This window comes from Pavona decussata, unplaced genomic scaffold, assembly GCF_977016875.1.
Source record: "Pavona decussata unplaced genomic scaffold, jaPavDecu1.1 SCAFFOLD_61, whole genome shotgun sequence".
In the NCBI taxonomy this organism is placed as follows: domain Eukaryota; kingdom Metazoa; phylum Cnidaria; class Anthozoa; order Scleractinia; family Agariciidae; genus Pavona; species Pavona decussata.
In genome coordinates this window covers 2,118,012-2,139,081 of record NW_028145482.1, presented here as the reverse complement: position 1 = coordinate 2,139,081, position 21,070 = coordinate 2,118,012, and the positions used below count along the sequence as shown (strand labels likewise).

At 37.5% G+C, this 21,070-nt stretch overlaps 1 protein-coding gene across 1 annotated transcript; it reads right to left on the bottom strand.

Annotated features, from left to right (window-relative positions):
• Positions 1-456: 456 nt before the first annotated feature.
• On the bottom strand, positions 457-21,048 carry LOC146479038 (uncharacterized). The gene is made up of 10 exons (XM_085111291.1): positions 20,912-21,048; positions 17,619-18,076; positions 16,339-17,067; positions 15,041-15,334; positions 12,113-12,427; positions 10,616-10,927; positions 8,767-8,850; positions 7,925-8,175; positions 6,256-6,526; positions 457-3,733 (listed from the first exon to the last, which is right to left on the bottom strand). The coding sequence occupies exons 2-10, from the start codon at positions 18,016-18,018 to the stop codon at positions 3,243-3,245; spliced, it is 3,147 nt and encodes a 1,048-aa protein (XP_084967417.1). The 5' UTR covers positions 18,019-18,076; positions 20,912-21,048; the 3' UTR covers positions 457-3,242.
• Between the last annotated feature and the right edge of the window lie 22 nt (positions 21,049-21,070).

Sequence of the window (21,070 nt, the reverse complement as noted above, 5' to 3'; positions counted from 1 at the left end):
CTAACCCCCAAACGTAAGAATTACTAACCCCTAAACGCAAGTAAACTAACCCCCAAACCTAAGAATTACTAACCCATAAACGTAAGAAAACTAACCCCCAAACGTAAGAATTACTAACCCCCAAACGCAAGAAAACTAACCCCCAAACGTAAGAATCCTTGGGGGAACTCCACCCTTACTTTGCTATTTGCACAAAATTTCCATTTCGACTTCAGTTGTTGTCTTCTCTGATCTACCAATGAGATTACAAGTTTGGAATGAAATAGTAAAACACCTTTTCATCTGACAAGGAAAATAAATTTCTGTAATATTTTTTAACCGAACATTTTGGCTAAATGAAGAGCAGCCCTGCACAACGCCCTTTTCATCCTTGGAATTTTCAGTTTCTGATTCAGCTTATAAAAAGTTAGGTTTTAACAACTCTTGGTTTACAAAATTAATGAAAAGTACACACAGTGTTGTATAGACTCCGACATTTTATTTACAAAACCGCTTTTACTGTTTTTTTGTTTTCTACAGTAGATTACAGTCCCTGTTTTATTGATGACTATACGGTTTGCCCACACTAAGGCCCTGTCGACTTTAATCCTTTTAAGGGACAAAAACATACGATTTTGCAATAACATTGCGATCGGTTATGTGGCTGTTCTAAAATACTCTGAAAGGTTACTTTGGAGACTATTTTTCAGTTTTGGAAAACAGAGGAATTAGAAAAAAAATGCATTTTGTGTTATCCAGCCTAAAAACTCTACAGGATATGGGATAACCCATTGGGATAATTAATATATTTTTTCGTTTACTCCATGGTGAGTTTCATTGCAAACATTGTATTCTAAACCTCCAACACCATGTTTTTTATCTTTACATATGAAACCTTTAATCCCTTAATATTTTTAGCCTTAACTTTCAAGAATATGCAACTGCAGCAAATATAAAAAAAAAATACAGTTTACAATGGTGGAATCCGACGATTGTGTTGAGGGTTGTCTGATCTGTTAACACGCAAATATCATTTTCAAAGGACTCTATCGTAACACTAACTACTGACACTACAATGGCGCTCTCCTTTAAGGAAGATGACAAATGGCAACGGAAAACAACAAGGCCCCACACTTTTCATGTAAGAAAGGTGCCAGTTTTACACTAGCTCAAATTCTGATTATTTCTGAATTGATGGCTACAAAAATAATTATACCGTCGTGTACTCAGGCACTGCTATTTCTTTGCAGCGTGAGGCATGGAATGTAGGGATGTCAAAATGAGAAAAGAAAGCCTTACTTCTTTTGCTGTCTGTGGAGCCTTCCACCCGCCTCCAGGCCTTTTTTGGCCAGTCCCAGAGAATTAAACATCGTGCCTCAAGACAGGCATTTCAAATAACCATAGAGTTAGACGTTGTTTGAACTTAGTTCCAGACTGGGTATTTTTTCTGCACTTTCAGTCTGCTCTTTTGGGTAAATTAAAAAACTTCTTGTAATCAGTGTAAGGAATCTGTTGATTTCCAAACCTATAATTTAACTATCACTGGCAGGAATGACACTCACAGGTACCCACAATGGTTACCTGTGACATCCACTTCAATAGCATCTGATGCCCATACAAGATATTTGAATACACCCCTCCACCCAGTTCAAATATATGAAATGAGCGGCAGGGGCAATCTGTTCCAAATGTAATACATAAGTAACTTAAGTAACACCTTCTTCATCCCTGTGATGCTCTGGGATCAGTCAGGCATCACTTACAACAGAGCAGACACATTTTGTAACATAGTCTACAACCCAAAGAGACTCAACATATCACCCACCATACCAACAGAATGTCAAGTTTATCTTTAGGTTTCCACCATAATTTGCTGGTATTCATTTATACATTTGGGTAGACCGTGAGACACTGTACATCACTCTTGTTTAAAAAGCCCTAAAGCTCCTAAAATTTAGGAACCTCTAAATTCATCCTCCAAAGCCAAAAGAGAAAAAAAAAATAGACCATGAAAAATTAAAAAAATAAGTACTACTGACAAGTAAATTATTTTGTGATTAAAACCAATTCTTCTACTTAGTAACACAATAAATATACTGAGACCTATGGGGAGGAAATTAACTTGTAACCCTGAACGGGGTAAGGAGCGGCACATGGGAGGCAAACAACGTGTCTACCAGTTGCCAGTCCAAATATTTAACAATTATTCACCAAAGTGGAGGTGAATAGTGATGGATATTCACCTCGCCGCGATATCCATCACTTCCACCAACACTGAGGTGAAGTATATACCACACAAGCTGAATAAGTAATGGACCAAAAATTACTTTATTTTTGACAATATACCGACAAATGGCGGGAAATTTTAAAATCTCATGCGCCGTGCGGTAAGTGATTTCTTATTGCAGAAAGTTCTGTCTCCCTTTCTTGCAGACAAATAAAACTTCTGGAGGCACTTGTTTAGTTGCTCACGTGTCTTTTCTTCGATTGATGTGTGAAATTTGTCCTGTTGTTGAAACCATACGGCAGAACATTAGATGTTTCATTATTTACATTGTAATTATAGTGCTTGACAGTTTTTCGTAAACAATGCAGAGGTTTGAAAGATTAAATAACTTACTATGTAATGCCATCAAACCAAAATTTGTTTCCATTTTTTTATTTTTTGTAATAGTCATCTCTTTTATCGAAATATTTTCCTCTTAAGTGACCATTGCGAAACGGGAAGCCATCTTGTCTTGTTCGGAGGTGAATAGTACTTGGCTAATCACCTCCGAGCTAGCCAATCAGCGCGCGCAAAAAGCACTGTACACTTGTGTGGTATATACTAAATACTCATAAGCACCAGACTGTCATCATACCTTCTGTGTCTTAAGCCTGGTTTTCACTAGCGATGCAAACACAAACACAAGAATAAGAATGTTTATCTTATCATGAAACGTCCTCAACGCTAGAATTAGCACAAGCGCAAGCACAAATAGAAGGATCAAAATTTTTCCCTTTCTTGTGCTTGTGTGACATCCGTTTTCACTTGACATATAGCTATTATGCTTGTGCTTGCATCACTAGTGAAAACCAGGCTTTATAGTCAACCTGTGTCTGCTATGACAGACAACTGCACAACCCACACAGTCTGTAATGATGGGAGCTGCTATTTGTCCATGATAATAGGGCGTTCTTAATAGCAAGGTCTTTGAGTTGACTGTGCGAGTCTCAGGATTTCACTACATTTTCTCCAGCTCTGGCAAATGCATGCTGCCTTTTCAGGCTTCTGCAATCCATTCCTCTAGGATTTCTGCCACATCCATCCGCTCAATTTTATGGAGAATTTCAATTAACTCACGAACTGTGACAGTTGGGTAGTATTGACTAAAAATTTTATGACTTGGGTTTCTATCTTGCCCAGCATTTTCTGTGGTATCTCTGTCCATGCCAAGCCTTTCTGCAACCATATGAAAATCATCAAAAAAGTCCCGTCTTATGTTTAACTTTAAGCAGACCTTGTTGTAGACAGGGTAAGGCAGATTTTTTACCGCCACGACATTTTTGTCACAACTGGAATATCTGAGCTTCCGGTCCAGTGGTTGCTGGTAAACTGGTGGTAGATAGTGGTGCTGTGGTTGTTGGTATCCCACAGGTGGATGCTGAAGCTGAGGAGGTTCTCCACATCTTGAGCTTTGTAAATTTTGATAGCTATAGCCACTTGCCAGTGGTGCTTGCAACTCTCCTCTTGAAACAGCTACAACATCATTAGCTGCAAATATGAAAACAGTAATATTATTATTATCATTAATCATATCATATTATTATTATTATTATTATTATTATTATTATTATTATTATTATTATTTAAAGTCACCACATCTTGTAGCATCATTTTATCCCATTAATCCATATTTTCCAGTATTCTTATCCAAAAGAGGTTGACCATAGGAGAATCTCTGCTGAGGTTTTACATTTTGCTTCATTGGCACACTACAAGCTAAGAACAAATGGACACGATAAACTTAAACAGCATGTCACACTTGGTAACCAGCATATGTATTAGTGTGATATGTTGAATATTATGAGCTTAGCTTTCAAAAACTACACAATTTACAAAGGTATGGCTGGGTGACCTTTGACGCTCGTTTCTCAAAATTTATGCTCAGATTCCCTAGCAATTGTTAAGTTTGCCAAGCTCCTTCAATTTATGGAGACCATTTCTATTTGTAGTTAGTTTTGTTGTTTTATGCTAAACATGTAAACAAAGGTCCACCTATTGACTGAATGAGAAGAAAAAAATTGGTCACCATCCCACAGGCTGAGGCACCACTGCTAGCCAGTGCTTATCCTGGGGGGCTTTCCAGGTAGCCAAAAGTTTTGCTTTAAATTAGACTGGACACTTACTGTGCCAAGTGAAAGAAACTAGTTTTCACCCAGGTAAAGACATTTGTCTTAACACTTCAAGGCCTAACAGTGATCAACATCAAATTTCTCTTTGTAATATCAATGCTTATTCAACCCCTAAGGCCATGAGAATTAAGGATATGATCACCCAAGGTGAATATTCTTGATATTCTAATAACTTCTCTTCATAACTTTTGTAAGAAAAGTATAGGGACAAGATAGCAGAATTTGTTTTTTGATAATTAATTATTAAAGGATTAAGCAAATAAATAGCTTGTCTTTGTTTTAATGAGGCTGACACTTCATAATTCTAAGACTAACAAACCCGTGGCCCTTAAGGTCACCCTATACCTTTAGAGGTGTCTCGCGTCCAAACGATGTAGCGCGTCCAGTTTAAACTGTAGATACCTGAACCCTCTATCAAATTAAAGCTTAAAGAGCTGGCTATCAAACTATACCAGGAGTTTTGGAATACAGTGAATTGTTGAATTTTTCAAGACCTCTAAATGTGAGTGTCCGATTCACCTTTTGAAAGTTACAAGTCAAAGCAAATTTTACTTTTTGCTTATTTAATTTGCTCCTCAGTTTTCGGACCCAAAGCGCTAAAAAAACGTGTCTGCGTTTTGCCATATTCAATCGCAATGAAAAGTTACAGAACATTTTCGTAATAGGATCAAAAAAATGCGGGGTGATTGTACAAAAATCACTCTCGGAGAAAAAATATTTCGAAAGAAAAAATTCGCAGACACAGTTTTGTTGTTCATATGTTAAACTAACTACTGTCCATATGCGAAGGCAAAGGAACAAATTCCCTTTGAGTTTTAGCTCTTTAAAGTGTCTACTCCAAGTAAAAAAATTGATTTGAGAAAACACTGCTGAAAATTTGGCAATTCATTTTATTTCAAAATTCTTGGTATAGTTTAATAGCCAGCTCTACAAGCTTTAATTTGATATATGGGGTTTAGGCATATACAGTTTAAACTGGACGCACTACATCGCTTGGACGCGAGACACCTCTGAAGGTATAGGGTAACTGTCAATTCCTGATCAAAGTTTAGTTTTAACTTTGTGATCTCATTGGTAGATAAAAAATAAAAAAGACTTAGAAGATGGTGTAGGAAACAAAACACAATGAAAATTACAATTTTGTTCAAATCGAATGGTAATTTCCATTCCAGTCAGCTGGGACTTAAAGAGTGGAGCACCCATTTAGCTGGTCCATTTGTTTCAGAAAATTTCTGGTATATCTGTGCATTTCATTTGCATTTCAACCCGTTTAACAGTTTTCCTACATGGAAAGTACCTTGGGTTTCTCTTGCATAATGTGACTCCATAGCATAACTAGCGCCTCCTGGATGGAATACTAATCCATCACACAGTTAACCCAAACAGTTTATTTATTTGGATGAATCAAGTGACAATACTCATTTTATACTTACAGTGCAACGTGCCTTACCATTGCCACCCAACAAACTTAAACTTTTTTTTTACAAGTTAGCCATGAAATACAAAATGACATGTTTTCAAAAATTTGTTGTTGCGTTACTTGCCTGTTGGACTTTGCAAGGAGTCGTGATTGTTAATCAAATTCGCGGATCCTGACTCGCTAACTTGTAAATAAAGTTTGTTGGATGACCACGGTAAGGAGCATAGCACTGCAATACACCATTTAAAAAAAAGAAATTCAGTTGTTCAAATGTTTTAAACACAATCACGTACATGTACTGACCACTAGAATCAATAATCACTAAAATGTCAGAGCTTCTGTGACTCCTTAATTGCTCTACTGAAACTTCTCAATAACTTGCAAAATATAATAATTATATTAACATATTTGATAAATAAATAAATAAATGAATAAGTGGGCTAACTGCTGTTAATCTTTACCTGGCCCACAGGGTCGAAGGCTAACATAGTGTTCTTCCAAAACATGTCCCAGTACAAGCTGCACAGCATCACAAACAGGCTCACATGGTCTGATAGTAATATCATCACAGCCAGGGAGACTGCTGACTACACGAACCACACATCCCAAGCAGTTTGCTGCAGCAAAGAGAATCACATGGTCTCCCCAAGTGCCTTCTTCATTCATCTTTTCTAAGTAGCCTCGCCATGATGGATATCCATCGACAAAATGGAACAAGTCAGTTCCGTCTTGCTGTTAGGGAGGAGAAAAAGAAAGGATCCTGCTGAATGGAACTTACATTCTGGAATATTGGAACCATTACATTGCCATTTTCCTGACATCATTCATAAGGACTTTGCCTCCTAATACAGAGGTAAATTTTGGCAGTTTATGTCTATGTGGGAAAAGCAAAAGAAAATTGGGGATAACCACGTACTAGATAATTTTAAGCAACAATATTATTTGGAAGCTTTAAAATACATAACAAGGTGTCACATTTTTTTACAAACTAAAGGTTAATTTTATCTAAGCAGTGATATGTATGAATGCAGCTGCAACATCAAAATTTTTGCTTCCATTAAAACAAAGTGTGCAATGAATCACAATTTTGGCTCAAGTTAATACATGAAAATGCACCACTTTTCGGTGATGATGACCTGTTTTATCTTGTTTCTGCACCCCACATTTTAGCGTCCTTAATGATGGAATACTGACAGTAACATGCCAAAAAAATGTTGAAAATTATGTTACGGTCAAAGCCAGCCAAGCGTTCCCGTCGTTAATGGACTAATGAATTCATTCCTCCAATTATATTAAAATAATTTAGCCTCAATTCAATAATCAAATCTTGATTGGATAAATGAAACAAAGCCTTACCATATATGGAGGCCAAGGTGAAGCATGGCAAATGTTCTGAACATGGTGGACATGAATGAGTAAGAAGTAAGTTGTTTTGGTATTCCATTTTTGCATAAACATGCTGTTAGAGCGGCATGTTATTACTTTTTCCACCGGCATTGTGATATATATAATGACTCTCCTGATTGACATTTGCCATTGCGGTAATACAATACTTGTAGGGAAAGTAGGAAATGTTAGTTTGTTCGAACCATAGTTTGTCTTGTCCCCTTCTGATAATGCATGCAACTATTTTACACTCTCAGAGATCTCACCTTGCACCTTGGTTATTCTATATTCTCTTTGTTTCATCAATCCAATCAAGATTCAATTATTGAATCGAGACTAAATTTGACTGTTGGATTTTTCATTTTATGAATGGATTATTGAATCGACGAACGGAATCAATTTTCGAAGGAGGCATTCATTAGTCCATAAACGACAGGAATGCTTGGCTGGCTTTAACTGTAAAAAGAAGATATTATAGTACAAAAGAGCTCTCCAGTATCCAAAAATGTGCTCAACATCCGTAACACACTGTCAGTAATATAAACTTTTGTTTACTAATGTGTGTAAGATATCTAATTTGTTGTCTTTTTTTTGTTAATTTGCACAAGAAAGCATCCAAAGTTCAGTGTACCATGCTACATGCTGGTAGTGAAATTTTTTCAGGTAATGTTGTAACAATGTCAAACTCAGAATAAGGAAGTGTCCAGCTACATTTAATCACGCTAGATAATCCTTCATTTGTACCTGTTCAGGATGCTCGCGGAGATACTTCACCAATAGTCTTCTTAAGTCTCCATGGGAAATTGTGATTCCTTTCTTGAGTTTCAGCTGTTCTGCCAGTGCGTAAAACATACAATTTCCTTCTCCTCGATTGTTAGAAATCATAAATCCCTTTTCTAATGCATTCTTCTCCAGGTCAACTAACAAGTCAACTTTCTTGTGGAGCTTATCTGCATCACGATGCATTTGCCGTAAATCACAGAAAACTTGCACGGCTAAAATGATTGAAGGAATAAAAAAAATTAAGTAGTTTATTGGCTTAATTCACTCCAAAACAAAACAGGAGGCGTGGAAACTTCTTTGAACAGCTATGTTTTACAAATATTAATGGTATAGTACTTAATGAGTGGAGAGTAGATAGGCTGTACTGGAGGACAACAGACATGGTAACCTAAATGAAGATTCACAAATGATATGGGACTTCATCTGATAGTGGAGAGTCTGGACTAGGGGACAGGACTCAGGGACATTAAAATCCCATTTTCCTTGAATTGGAGAAGCATCATAATTATTATTCTGCCGTAGGATGGGGTACTAGCTGACATCAGATGGTTACACAGTTCTCTGGCACTGATTTGTACATCACAGTGGAGTGAGACAATGTACAACAAAAGTTTCTAGTCTAAAGGAACAACACAATGGTAGTGACCAGAGAGAAATTCTAAAAAGCTCATAGCTAAACACCAGGCCTTAAATTGTGTGAACCACAACAATAGTGCTGGCAGATATGTGCAATGAATTCAGTCACTTTTTTTTTAACAGCTGTAGTTTCATTGTTGAGAAAAACACTTATTTACATACTGTACCTGTAGACTGGTGGGTTGTGCCATCTTTGTAGTCAATACTCCCATGTCTAGAATCAGCCTCCATGTTCTTCATGTTCTCCAAAGCTGTCAAAGTGTAGATAAGGAAAATTAACAGATTTACATAACAGGACAACAACCACTGTAAGTAAACCACATATAATGGTACTTAGGATAATACAATCAACTCTCGCCTTGCGGACACCTCGCTATTATGGAAACCCCGATAATATGGACAGCAGCAGAATACCAGGCAATAAAAAAAAAAAATTACAGCATTTGTCTGCAATAAATTCCCACTATTGTGGACTCTTGCTTTTAAGGACACTAACGCGCAGTCCCAAGGGTGTCCATAATAAAGAGAGTCAACCGCTTCTACAATCTCTTTGAGTGGAAAGTATTTCAAAATTTGAAATACGGATTTTGCCAGATTTTTAGATTCTGTTCCACCGCTTTAACTATTGAAGTTGTTACCACATTGATGACAATATTTGACCTGGAAACAGTGGATGAATGGCCACTCTGTGGATGTGCCACTGAAATTCTCATCTATTTTATTTAATATGTACATGTACATCAGCGGGTGACAAAATAACACGAACAAACTGTACGTAATGAAACAAGAAATTTTTACCTCTGACCAGTCTACATGTTAGTAATAACTACATCATTTTGTATTTTACCTTCAAATCCACCACACTGCACACATTTTACTTGCAAGTGCACATTATTACGTTGATTTCATGCTCATGACATTGTTTTCAAGCAACATGTTTATTTTTTTAGCAAAAATGTTAAATGAGCAAGAAAAAGCTTATTACTTTTCTTGAAAATGCAAGCAACCTACACTTAGTTTCCAAAGAAATTGTGATGCTGTGTTGGTTGGGGCGTGAAAATGAATCCCTGGTTTGTCACTTGAGTTGATAAGGTAAATTGACCACTGTAGAGGGATTCAAGAGCTGACATTTTGAGTGCTAGCAAATCTCTTTACACCAGTTATGGAGTCTCTTGCTGTGGAAAATTCCCTTTGGTCATCAACTCAGTCAATAAAACCAAATAATTATTTGTGATCTTCTTATAATCTCCCAATAATTAACCCTTTAACCCCTAAGGCAAAACAACATTTTCTCCAGATCCAAGTCTACTAACTCAATGTCTATGTATGATATACCATTTTAAAGCTACTCATGAGTGTATTTCATAACTGATATAATTATGAATGAGAAAAGTTATGGCTTTGAGATAAATGGCCTTAAAACGTAAAAATTTAAAATTTCAAAAACGTCCCAATCCTTGTGTATATTAGGTATACCCCTGAACTTTAGCTTATTTTGCAGGTCTCAACATCTTCATTAATGTGAGAGATGTCTTAAGACCCACAACTTCTAGGGGGAAAAAGTTGAAAAGTTATGGGGGTGGTCAACCATATCACATATGGGAGGGGGTTAAGTTTTTATCCTTTTAATGAGTAGATCTTTACAAGACCATCTTGGTGTGAAAAATTTATAGAAATCTGTCAAATATTGACAGAGTTGTGGCCTTATGTGCCAAATGGCACTCTTAGGGATTAAAGGGTTTTAATAGTCTTGAGTTTTCCTATCCTTTGGACTAAAAAGGTACTAATAGAAAGAATGCTGCTATCCCAACTCTGCACAGAAAACAAAAAAAATCGTTGAAGATGGCAGTGGTTCAGAACAGCCTGTAATAAAATTTTGCACAATGCATGTGGTATCTAGGGGATAATGCATTTGCTTGATATAACAAGAGGTTCAAAAATGAGCCAGTTTGAGATAACAAGATTATACACTGTCAGTTACAGTGCGAGTTCTTGTAGTTTCAAAAATGAACTCACCAAGACTAGTTTCCTTTGTTACGAGGTCTACCACATCAAAACGATCAATCTCCTTGAGCCCGGTAAGCAAATCACTAACAGTTAAATTGGGTTTCCATTGAGCAAGCCACTCAAACAACATCTTTGTAGAACTCTTTGCTGCTGCTTTGGAAGTGTCAAATGCGTCATAGACCTCATGAGGGATATTCAGCCTGTAAGCCAAATTTCGCCAGTTCTTAACAGCTCTGATGTCCTTGTTCAGACGTTCTCCGATCTCTGTAAAAAGTTCATAGCCATCCACCACTACTGCAGCCACTAAGCGAGTATCTGTTTCTGCAATCAATAAATAAATGTCAAGATAAAATAAAACGCAAACTGTATACAAATGATTACTTTGCTTCACAAGGGTGACACTTAACAGACTTATCTCAGACAAAATGGTGGCCTCTGATTCCACATCAAAACTTAATGTTGTAATTAAGCAGAATTGTTAGTTGTCTTTTAAGGAAAAAGGATGTTTCAGGGTACTCAGAAAAACCCTTGGAAGCTTTATCTAGTTAAACCTGGATAAAATTGGTCGAAGGCAAGAACTGCCATCTCCGCACAATATCAGGAAAATCTATGGCACTCATGCTTTGCTCTGCACGGACTTTTATCACAAACTACTTTTTAATATTTTAACTGGTCCGTGTTAAGCATTTTCTTGGTTACACTGTAATTTGTTTTGGGAAAAAATTAAAAACCTTTCCTTTTCAAAATTGAGCTTCTAAAGTCAGGGTGGAGCCTATTTTATAGAGTATTTTAAAAGAACTGTGACATTGATATTGTCTGCTCAATAATGAACTAATTATCATTGTATTTGGTTGATTTTTTGCCTAAAGGCAAATAAGGGAAATGTTAAACATTTATTTTATTAAGTTACCAGCTGTAAGTATGAGAAGAGTCTTTGATGAAGTATAAACTACATGTACAAGGACAAAAAGAACAACATGCAGCATTGTCAGGTGAGTGAAAAGCAGTGTTTACGCCAAAACTACTGTAACATACCTCATTAAAAAGAAACAGAAAACAGCAAAATGTATAAATAAAAGCAATAAACATTGACAAAATTGTAAAAGGCAAAGGCAAAGCAAATTTATTTATACATGGTAATATTTAAAACAAGAACCTTTTGGGGCTGTGTATGTCAAACACATATTTAAAAAAAGGTGACAGAAGTTCCAACTGGCAGGGAGGCTTACCAGTTGGCAAAGCATGACTGAAGATTTGAACAGGGGACTAACCTGATACAAATCCAGTCAGTGGTCAGAGGAGGGATGCAAACCTGGGACCTCCAGATTACGGGTCCACGCCTCTAACCACCTGGCCACACTGCTGACTTGTGGCCTTTGCCATCAGTTACATCTCAGCGCCAACACACAGTGTCTAAATGTTACCAAACTGACTAATGTAGATCAAACAAAGTCATGTTCATATGTTAAAACAAAACCTACAATATTCACTTAATTTAACACTAACCTTCAAATTTATATTTTTTCAACAGATTGACCAAATCATTTCTGCCCATGTCCTTAAAATGTTTGCGTAATTCTCCCATTTGCAAATCACGAACCCCCTCAGTTGTTCTCATGTATTTGAACAATGCTCCTGTGGGGCCGGAGCCACGCAATCCAAACTGCTCTGTCATTTGCTTCCTAATCCCAAACTGAGTTGCCAATGCTCTCCAGTTACCAATGGTTCTGGATTCGATGTCAAGCTTGGGTGAGAGCAAAGCAATAAATGCTGGATGGCCAGACATCAAGTCACTCACTAACATCTCATCTCTGAAGCCACCTAGTACATGGCAGAAAAAAGCTTCATTAAATTTACATGCAAAGTCAAACCTATCAATGCTTCAACCACTGATGGGTCATAACAATGTGGGGCCCCCGTATTAAATTGAGGTCATCAGATTAATCTATAGGAAGTTAAAATAATTAATCATAACTAGTAATAGTTTTCACTTGAGCTGCCCCCGCTTTTGAAGATCTGTTCAACACCTGTATATGGTTTTTAGTGGATATAAATACTGTGCATACGAATGTTAAAAAAAGAAACGTTTGAATATTTATTGAAATTAACATCTATGTAACTGGTTAGCATATTTCTCTGTAAAGGCTGGTTTCCATATGATCGCGGATCGCAGATCGCAGATCGCAATAAGGTCTGCAATCGTCTGCGATCATATGGAAACAACTTCTGCGATTGTCTGCGATCCTGTGATCATGATCGCAGATGATCGCAGAAGATAGAGCCATGTTCTATCTCCTGCGATCGTCTGCGATCAATTGCGATTGTGCGATCATATGGAGACCAAAGTTTTGCGATCCGCGATCGAAACGCCGCCCATAATATTTTGAGTTCTCTCCCACGATTCAACGCTCGTGTGTTCGATTGTAGGAACGGTCTACGTAATCAGAATGTGTTTATCATGGCAGCGGCAGAGATTTTAACGACATGTACAAGAACAAAAAGGCCAGCTATTGGGACAAAATCGGGCAGAAGATTCATTTATCTGCCGAGGAAGCGGAGGCCAAATTTCTCCAACATAAGAACTGCACACGGTCGTTATCGAATCCAAAACCGATGTTTTCGACGGTTTTGGAGCTGGCGACGGCTCGCTTAATCATGACAAACAGCAGAAGTAAATTTGCTTGTAGCAAAATTTCTGCTCTTCCACATTCGTGATGTTGTTTGCTTTTTAACCTACACGTGCATGTATATTTGACGTTTTCGCTGACCAAAACGTATGCCTGCGGTCGGCTCTACGATCGTTGCGATTATATGGAAACAGCCTTTTTTGCGATTGTCTGCGATTGTTTACGATCTGCGATCGTCTGCGATCATATGGAAACCAGCCTTAACTTTGACATTGAAATCTATTACAGTCATACAGTTTTGTCTTACGAAACAGCAACGTATTGTATGTATAATTATGTGAACTCATGGTTTGAAAGGCTGCTAAAGATGCAGAAGATGGCGTAACGTGACTTCGTGTTTGCAAGACCTTGCCACTCTGCTAGAAGATGGCAAAACGGGAACTCGTGGTTGAAATGCTGCTAAATGATGGCGAAATGCCAACTCGTGGTTGCAAGACCTTGAAACACTGCTAGAAAGAACTTGAAATGCTGCTAGAGGACGACGAAACGCAAACTCTTGCTCGAAAGACCGTCAAACGCAGCTCGAAGACCTCGTGGTTGCAGAATGACAGCTACCTGACAGCACCTTGCACGCTTGCTGAAATATTACCCGAGACCACCTTGCGCGCCTAGTTTGATCAAATCGAGATTTTTTTCGCATACTAACAAATTTACTTACAGTACTTACTTTCTTACATTTTGAAATTCCTTATATGTATACGCGCGGGGAATCCTAGGGTGCCTCCTCCGGTTTTGGCCTCTGGGCCAAAACCCTGCGGGGGCAATAATAATAATTATTATTGTTCAGGCTAAAGAACTGAATAATGAAGAGCTTTCATTGATAATGTGGTCATTGTGTCTGGCAATGATAATAATAATTATAACAATTTTATTTGAGAGTTAATTATTTAGCACTGCAATGCTAATTGGAGACTACTTGACAAATCGACGACAGTTTTCTATGGTCTACGCTGTATACTCTTATAGACCATAAAATGACGTCAAAAAATGTTCAAAACTCAAGTCAAACCACAAGCCTCAGGCGAGTGGTTTCACTGCCAAGTTTTGGACATTTTAGGGCATCATTTTATGGTCTATAAGAGTACAGACCATAGAAAACTGCCGTTGATTTGTTTTTTACAATAACACAGAAAAAGTACGAGCGGAATTGGCTATCTTTTTCGTTGAGAAAGGGCGCGCGTTACATCTGACGTCATTTTTATTGTCTGTACTCTAGCTACGAGCCAATCAGCGCACGGAAATTTGGAAAGTTATTGTAAAATGGCAAATAAATCACTAAAAGAGAGGACAAACTGAATACAACATTTGTTAAAAGTCCCAACAGGGAGACAGATCAGGGACTATCAGACAGAACAAGAGACTACCATAATATAAATCAAGTGTTCAGAACAGGACTTGAACCTGGAAACTCCAGCTTACAAGTTTGGTGTCTTAAAACACCTAGGCTTCACCATCTCTCTAAGGTCCACTGGACAGACAAATGTTTAATGGTTGGGATACTCACCACATGTACAAACAAAACAGATTTGCTTCCCTCTATTCTAACATCATCAGATACGACCTTTACAGCAGACCTGCACCCTTTAAAAGCTCTATTTTGACTGGACCCTGATAAACTGGAGCTACATAGCTTTTTAGGGTTGTGAGCATTGCTTTGTCCTCCTTTATCCAACCATGTAAGATGTTGCAAACAGTGCTGGTCGCCCCCAAACTTTATAACTCATAAATGCTGTGCTATACTATGTACCTTTATTTAAACTCTCAATGATGTCATTCCGATATATGCCCTTGAGCTTCTCTTTTAACTCTCCTACTCTCAAATCAGTCCTCCATATGTCTCCAAGGTAGTTGAACAAGTCCTCAGTTGGGCTATGTTCAGTGTACAGGTCAAACTTTCTGGTTTCTTCCGCAGGCACCTTCAACACATAAGCCAAATGCTTCCAACATTTGATGACTCGACTCTCTCGGTCCAAGTGTTTTGAGAGCTTCTCCAGGAGAATAATATTGTTTGTCACAGCTTCTGCAATTAACTGATTGGCGGCTGTTAAGTGGAAAAGAACATGATTACAATTATTATTAGCTTTGTCAAAACTTTGTTACAATCAAGTGTTGGTTTGACTGACTATAATCAACGACAATTCTTTTTGGGAAGGTTACTCAAGAAGGCGACAGAAAGTGGGTCTCTGTTATTGACATCGGCACATTTATTACTTTTGCATGTTTAGGCCTTTGTTTGTCGTCTCCTCTTCCCCCCTGCCCCCTTGTTCAATGTTGGATTCCCAACAATCCACATACGCGTCAACATTGACTTTTTAAGCTCAACATTGAAACAGGGGAGGAGACGAAAGTGTAATCGATGCAAAACTTTGGAACCTTCCCAAGAATTTTTTCGATGATTGAAGTTAAACTAGGCTGCAACTCTATAAAGGTATTTATTAACCATGACCTATTTTCTATTAGAAAATTTTTTCCATTTATTTATGTTAGACATGCTTCTACAGTACACTACTACACAAAAAAAAAGTTTCTACTCAGACAATCACATCAACTCTTGTTAATCATTTCTAGCCTTTAAGGGCATTATCACGCACAGCAATATATAAAAAATATAATTCTAATTTATTGTAACCAAAACAAAGTAAAATGGACTTCAAGCGAATGGTCTGCTGAAATCAATGCACTGCACTTGATGACTCATATGGCTAATCCCTATCAGAACCCATTCCTAGGATAAAGTTCTTGAGGTTATAGCATCACGTGGCCATATGCATTCCAAAATTTTCTCCCCTACAGGTATAAAGTGACTTTTCACTAAGACATTCATGAACAATGTGCAGAATCCAGAAGAAATCCATACCCACCCCATGGAAGGTTATCGAAAATTCCTGGGGGGGGGGGGGGTTAAAAGCCAAAATTTAAGGAGCAAAGTTTGAAGCTAAACTGGAATTTCCTGGGGGGAGGGGGAGTGTAAAACAAAAAAACCTTCCGTGGGGGAAGTATGCATATTTTCTGGAACTGCACAATCAAATTCACTAATATTCCCACCTGTCACACTTTCAGCTTCTTCTCTTGTAACCTTTTCTTTGCTCACACTACTGTTTCCAGTGAGCCCTGGAACTATTTGCATTCCTGATGGCGTACTGGATTCTATCTTTGCCTGAGGTGTTAGTGAAACGGGCTGATTTAATGCGATATCTGAAACGTACTCAGTCTGTTCCTGAGGAATGGCCTTTTTAGAACTTTTCTCTTCTGAGTTATTTCTTGGGTCATCTCCCAAAGAGGCACAGGAACGAGCATCAGTATGATCAGGGAGATTCGTAATATCAGTAGTAATGGCTGTACTTTGGACATCTGTAGAACTACACTCAGGACCTCTGTTGGAGTCATTTTCAATAGCATGATTAGGAGGCACTCCAGCTTCAACATGTACATCAAGATCAACAGGTTGGACATTACTGTGACCTTCTTCGGGAACTCTTTCAGAAACATTACTAGCATTTGGTCCAGGCTCATGGACTGGAAAAGAACCATTCATAATGTGGCTAGGTCCACTTGGTAGCACATCCCTGTGTAACCATGAAGAGATGCTTTCAGGAGCATTATCATTGGACAAATCTGGATGGTTGAGTGGCATGTTGTTACCCGCTGGAGGCCCACCAGGTACAGTATCAAAAGAGACTCTGTTAGATTCACTTCCTGGTAAATGTGCAGTGGAAAGTGGCAGTTGACTATGACTCTGCATGTCATTAACAGTACCATCAAAGTGGTTCAACGCTACATGTAGAGGAAACATTGCGTTAGAGCAAAACGAAATTATATATGGGGTTTTAAAATTCAAATCGTCCGGTTTAACCCTAAATCATTTGATCATAATTGGAAAATATTTTCTTTATATTAATGCAGTACAAGATGACAAAAGACCCCAGTTCACAGATTTTGTCACCCTCGTTAACAAAAAAATTGAATTAGAAACATACATTGCGATTATGACCAATAAACTACTCTCTTTTAATAAAAAATGGTCTAACTTTTATTAATGTTTAGAGTCTAGCTGTGCAAAAGGCATATATACTATCCATTTGTAAGCACCTAAATTAAATTTATTAATTTGTAAGTAATTGTATTGTATCGAAGTGTTAGTATTGTTCTTAGTAGCGTAGGTATCGTTTCGTTTTGTTAGTAATATTGCATTGTAAGTAGTTTCGTATTTTTTTTATCACTGCATTGTAAATAGTATAAGTATCAGCCTCAACAAGTAGTATTTCTTAACAAGCGTGTTGTAATTTGTTTGTGCACTCAATAAATTTAAAAAAAAAAAACAGTACCATCTCGCTCCTCGCCGTCATGTGTCCTTGATCTCAAGCCATCTTGTGAAGTATCATTATGGCTTGTACAACTGTTGCCACCTTGAATGATACCATTACTATGTTCATTAATATCATGATCACTTGACATGGAGCTACTGCCAGATGGATTCTTTGGTCGAGGATTTTCTACATCTGAAACTGTCTCTTTGGATTTGATGTTAAGTTGTCTAAAATTTTTTCTAAGCAGATCCTTCCTTTTTGCTTGTTCCTCCAAAAATAACCTCTCACCATCCTTGGCTTGTTGGAGATCACCATTTAAGTCACCATCAAGACTACTGCTTTCTTTTGCGGGAGGTTTCTTTTTTCTCTCTCCACTCTTATGCCCCTTGCCATGCCCATTTCCCATTTGAGCCTGCATGGGTGAAAAGCTATTAAGCTGCTCAAATATATTGATAAATAGGAAGACAAGTGTTCACCTGGAAGAAGAGTAAAGCAAAGTCAAATAAAGAAGTACACCTTTCAAAGACAAATACAGTCATGTATATATATATATATATATATATATAGACAGACAGATAGACATTCTTTATAGACTTTCACCAAGCTGACTTTTCAAAGAAAATAAACCTAATCAACAGAAATATTCTAAGACGACAAGTTCAGAATAACAATAAAATTAATAATATCCTTATTAATTAACCAATCCCAGAATTCCTTATTTATAAATAGTTTACTTCTAAGATGAAGCTCAAAATTGCTACTGAAGAGCAGTCTTAAAAGTTTCATTTGCATTCTGATCTACATGTATAAGGGAACTGGTCATAACAACTTTGTTGGAAGAGCGCCCACCTTGTGTGGAGTAGGGGTGTTATCAAAGACACCATCTGTCTCATGAATACTACTGCTACTGGTTTTAAAATTTGAATTGACATAGAAATATTCAGCTAGCAAGAGTCAACATGGCTAGATAAACAAGAAAAGTGAGGTTTGAATCTCGTTGTCATTTTATACTACCGGATAGAGGGGTGGCTATGCAATAAAGACATCATCTTTTGAGGTTGAGGAAGGGGAGTACATGCAAAGACAACCATTTTTTTTGTGGTTTGGTGGGTCCTGTTCGAGAATAGTAGTTTTGACCACTTCCCTACAATTAAAAGATTTTGTGGCTGTAACGGTATTGAATACCACCAATCTCTGTGCACTTATGAATATGGAGGAAATATAAATATTTGGGTGAATGCACTGTTGTGCATTTGAACCATCACTGAGTTCCTTAAGGAGAGACATCATAAGATATGATCATACTTGTGTGCGATGCTTACAATGTTCAGAGAAGCTTGTAATATATTTAATATTTTATGTTTTGATGGATCTACCCACGCATTTGAATGGTAAAATGGTTTCACACTAAAAGCTTGAGTGTTAATAGTAATTACATGTAGGAGGGTAGGTTGATTAAATACATGCTTGGTATTAAAGGTTAATTTGACTGAAGCCAGACATACACAAAGACATATGTTCATCATACAGCATAGACCAGGTTAGGGCATGTGTACAACAACATAAAGGGGAGACATGGAATGGCTGGTTTTGAATACATTTGCCTGCTGCCTTAAACTGTACGTTTTCTTTTTCCAGAGTTCAGTAACAGGACATTTTTGGAGCACCAATTGCTTGTTTAAGCAGGTTATCTTTTACATCCTGGAGCAGGCCTCTGAGATAATAATTCAGTCCTTAACTTCCCCTTCCTCTTAACAGCTGATTATTTTAGAAGACAGGGCTTTTGCTCACAACTGTCACATGCAACACTGTCATGCCACACAACATACATTGTAAATTGCAGTATTTACATAAAGCCTAGAGATAGCTTATTATAATAGTTAACAACCTTCAAAATAAGGATTAGAGAGGCTATTGAAATTCATTGCCAGGCTCCGACATTGAATCACAACGTTGGATATGAGCTCCCGGCAATCTACTGGGATGTTTTGTCATGTGATATTTTATCAACTTAATCACCACCTGGACAAAGATTCTGTGAGGGAATCGAAAGCTTGTGCTTGAACATAAATTTTGTATCCTGAAAACAAAACCTTTTTGTTGATATAATATGAAAGGATCAAGAAACAATTTTTTCTCTAACAATTCTATTATTGTTAACCATATATTTATCATTCCAGAATATAGAAAAAGATGACGCCTGTACATTTTTCCACAGTTCCTTGCAAACCTAACATGGCCAATAGGTGCACGGAAAGCTGTATTTTTTTTTTTTTTGCGAAATTTGCCCTTGTATTAAGACTTATTTTCTGTACAGTGTATTGTAAGTAAGTTTACATCAAAACTGATAAATTACTTGCCAGAAATAGCTTATTAAGCGTCAATAAAATACTTAGCATTGCAGTGATAATTGGAGACACTATATAAATCACTGAAAGAAATACCAGTACCACAAACTGAATATAACACAAACATCCCAAATGGCGGGAGGCAGACCAGTACCGTTGGTTATAATTTTAATACATAGCATGACCTTGGATTTGAAAATGGAACTACCACAAAACAAATCAAAGTGGTCACAATACGACTTGAAGCTGGGACCTCTAAGTTACAACTCCAGCGCCATAACCAGTAGGCCATTTCAATAATTCAATATTTGATTGACTTAAGTCACGACTGCTTTTCAACGAATGCTGGAATAGGCAATGCTTAAACAACAATATTACAAAGGATGAAACAAAATTAAAAAACATTCAACAGAAAGAATGACAAGTGAGAACATTAAGCTGTTTTCAATGAGATCATTCAACACTAAAGACAGATGCAAACTCGCCATCGTTGTTAGGTGACAAATGTACTGTTGAACAGTGTTGAACCAAGTATCACTGTGTTCCCATTTCAGGGGAATTTTGAACGTTTTTTTTTAAGGAACTTTACAGTTCACAGTGAAGGCACCCAAACTTCAATTCTAAGGGTTGTCCCTTCTAAAACTGATGAGAAAGCTGTCGTATGCTGCAATGTATATCCGGAAGCCCACCTTACGCCTGTTGGGGAATGATTCACTTGCAGTTCATATGTGGTTCCATTTTGGTCGCTTAATCTTACACCAGCACCCTTCTCTGGATGGCAAACTGTTGTTAAAAGTACAGTTCAAGGAGACTGAAACTGTATCACCGCCAGTTAATTGAGCTATATTTAGTGCTTACAAAGCAGCAGTCTTAACCGAGGAGGGGAAACTACCTGCTCGACAACAGGAATACGCAGGGCGACTATTTTTTAACAATCCTACGATTGTGGACCTAAAAACGTACCTCATCGCTTCGGAAACAGCGTAGATTCCATTTTTGGTTCACATTTTGTATTTCCAAAAAAAGCGAAGACAACTAAATCGTTATCACATCACATTGTAATATACGGACATTCCACTTCGCTTTCCCCATTTTTTGACTGAGCGACCACGCTTTGTCACT

What these genes read in the sequence shown, in the direction of transcription:
- LOC146479038 (XM_085111291.1), bottom strand. Translation starts at nt 18,018, where the DNA reads ATGCAGGCTCAAATGGGAAATGGGCATGGCAAGGGGCATAAGAGTGGA. An exon ending in CATTGAGAGTTTAAATAAAG is followed by an intron (nt 12,428 to 15,040) that starts GTACATAGTATA and finishes GCCATGTACTAG; the next exon opens with GTGGCTTCAGAGATGAGATG. An exon ending in CACAACCCACCAGTCTACAG is followed by an intron (nt 8,176 to 8,766) that starts GTACAGTATGTA and finishes CAATCATTTTAG; the next exon opens with CCGTGCAAGTTTTCTGTGAT.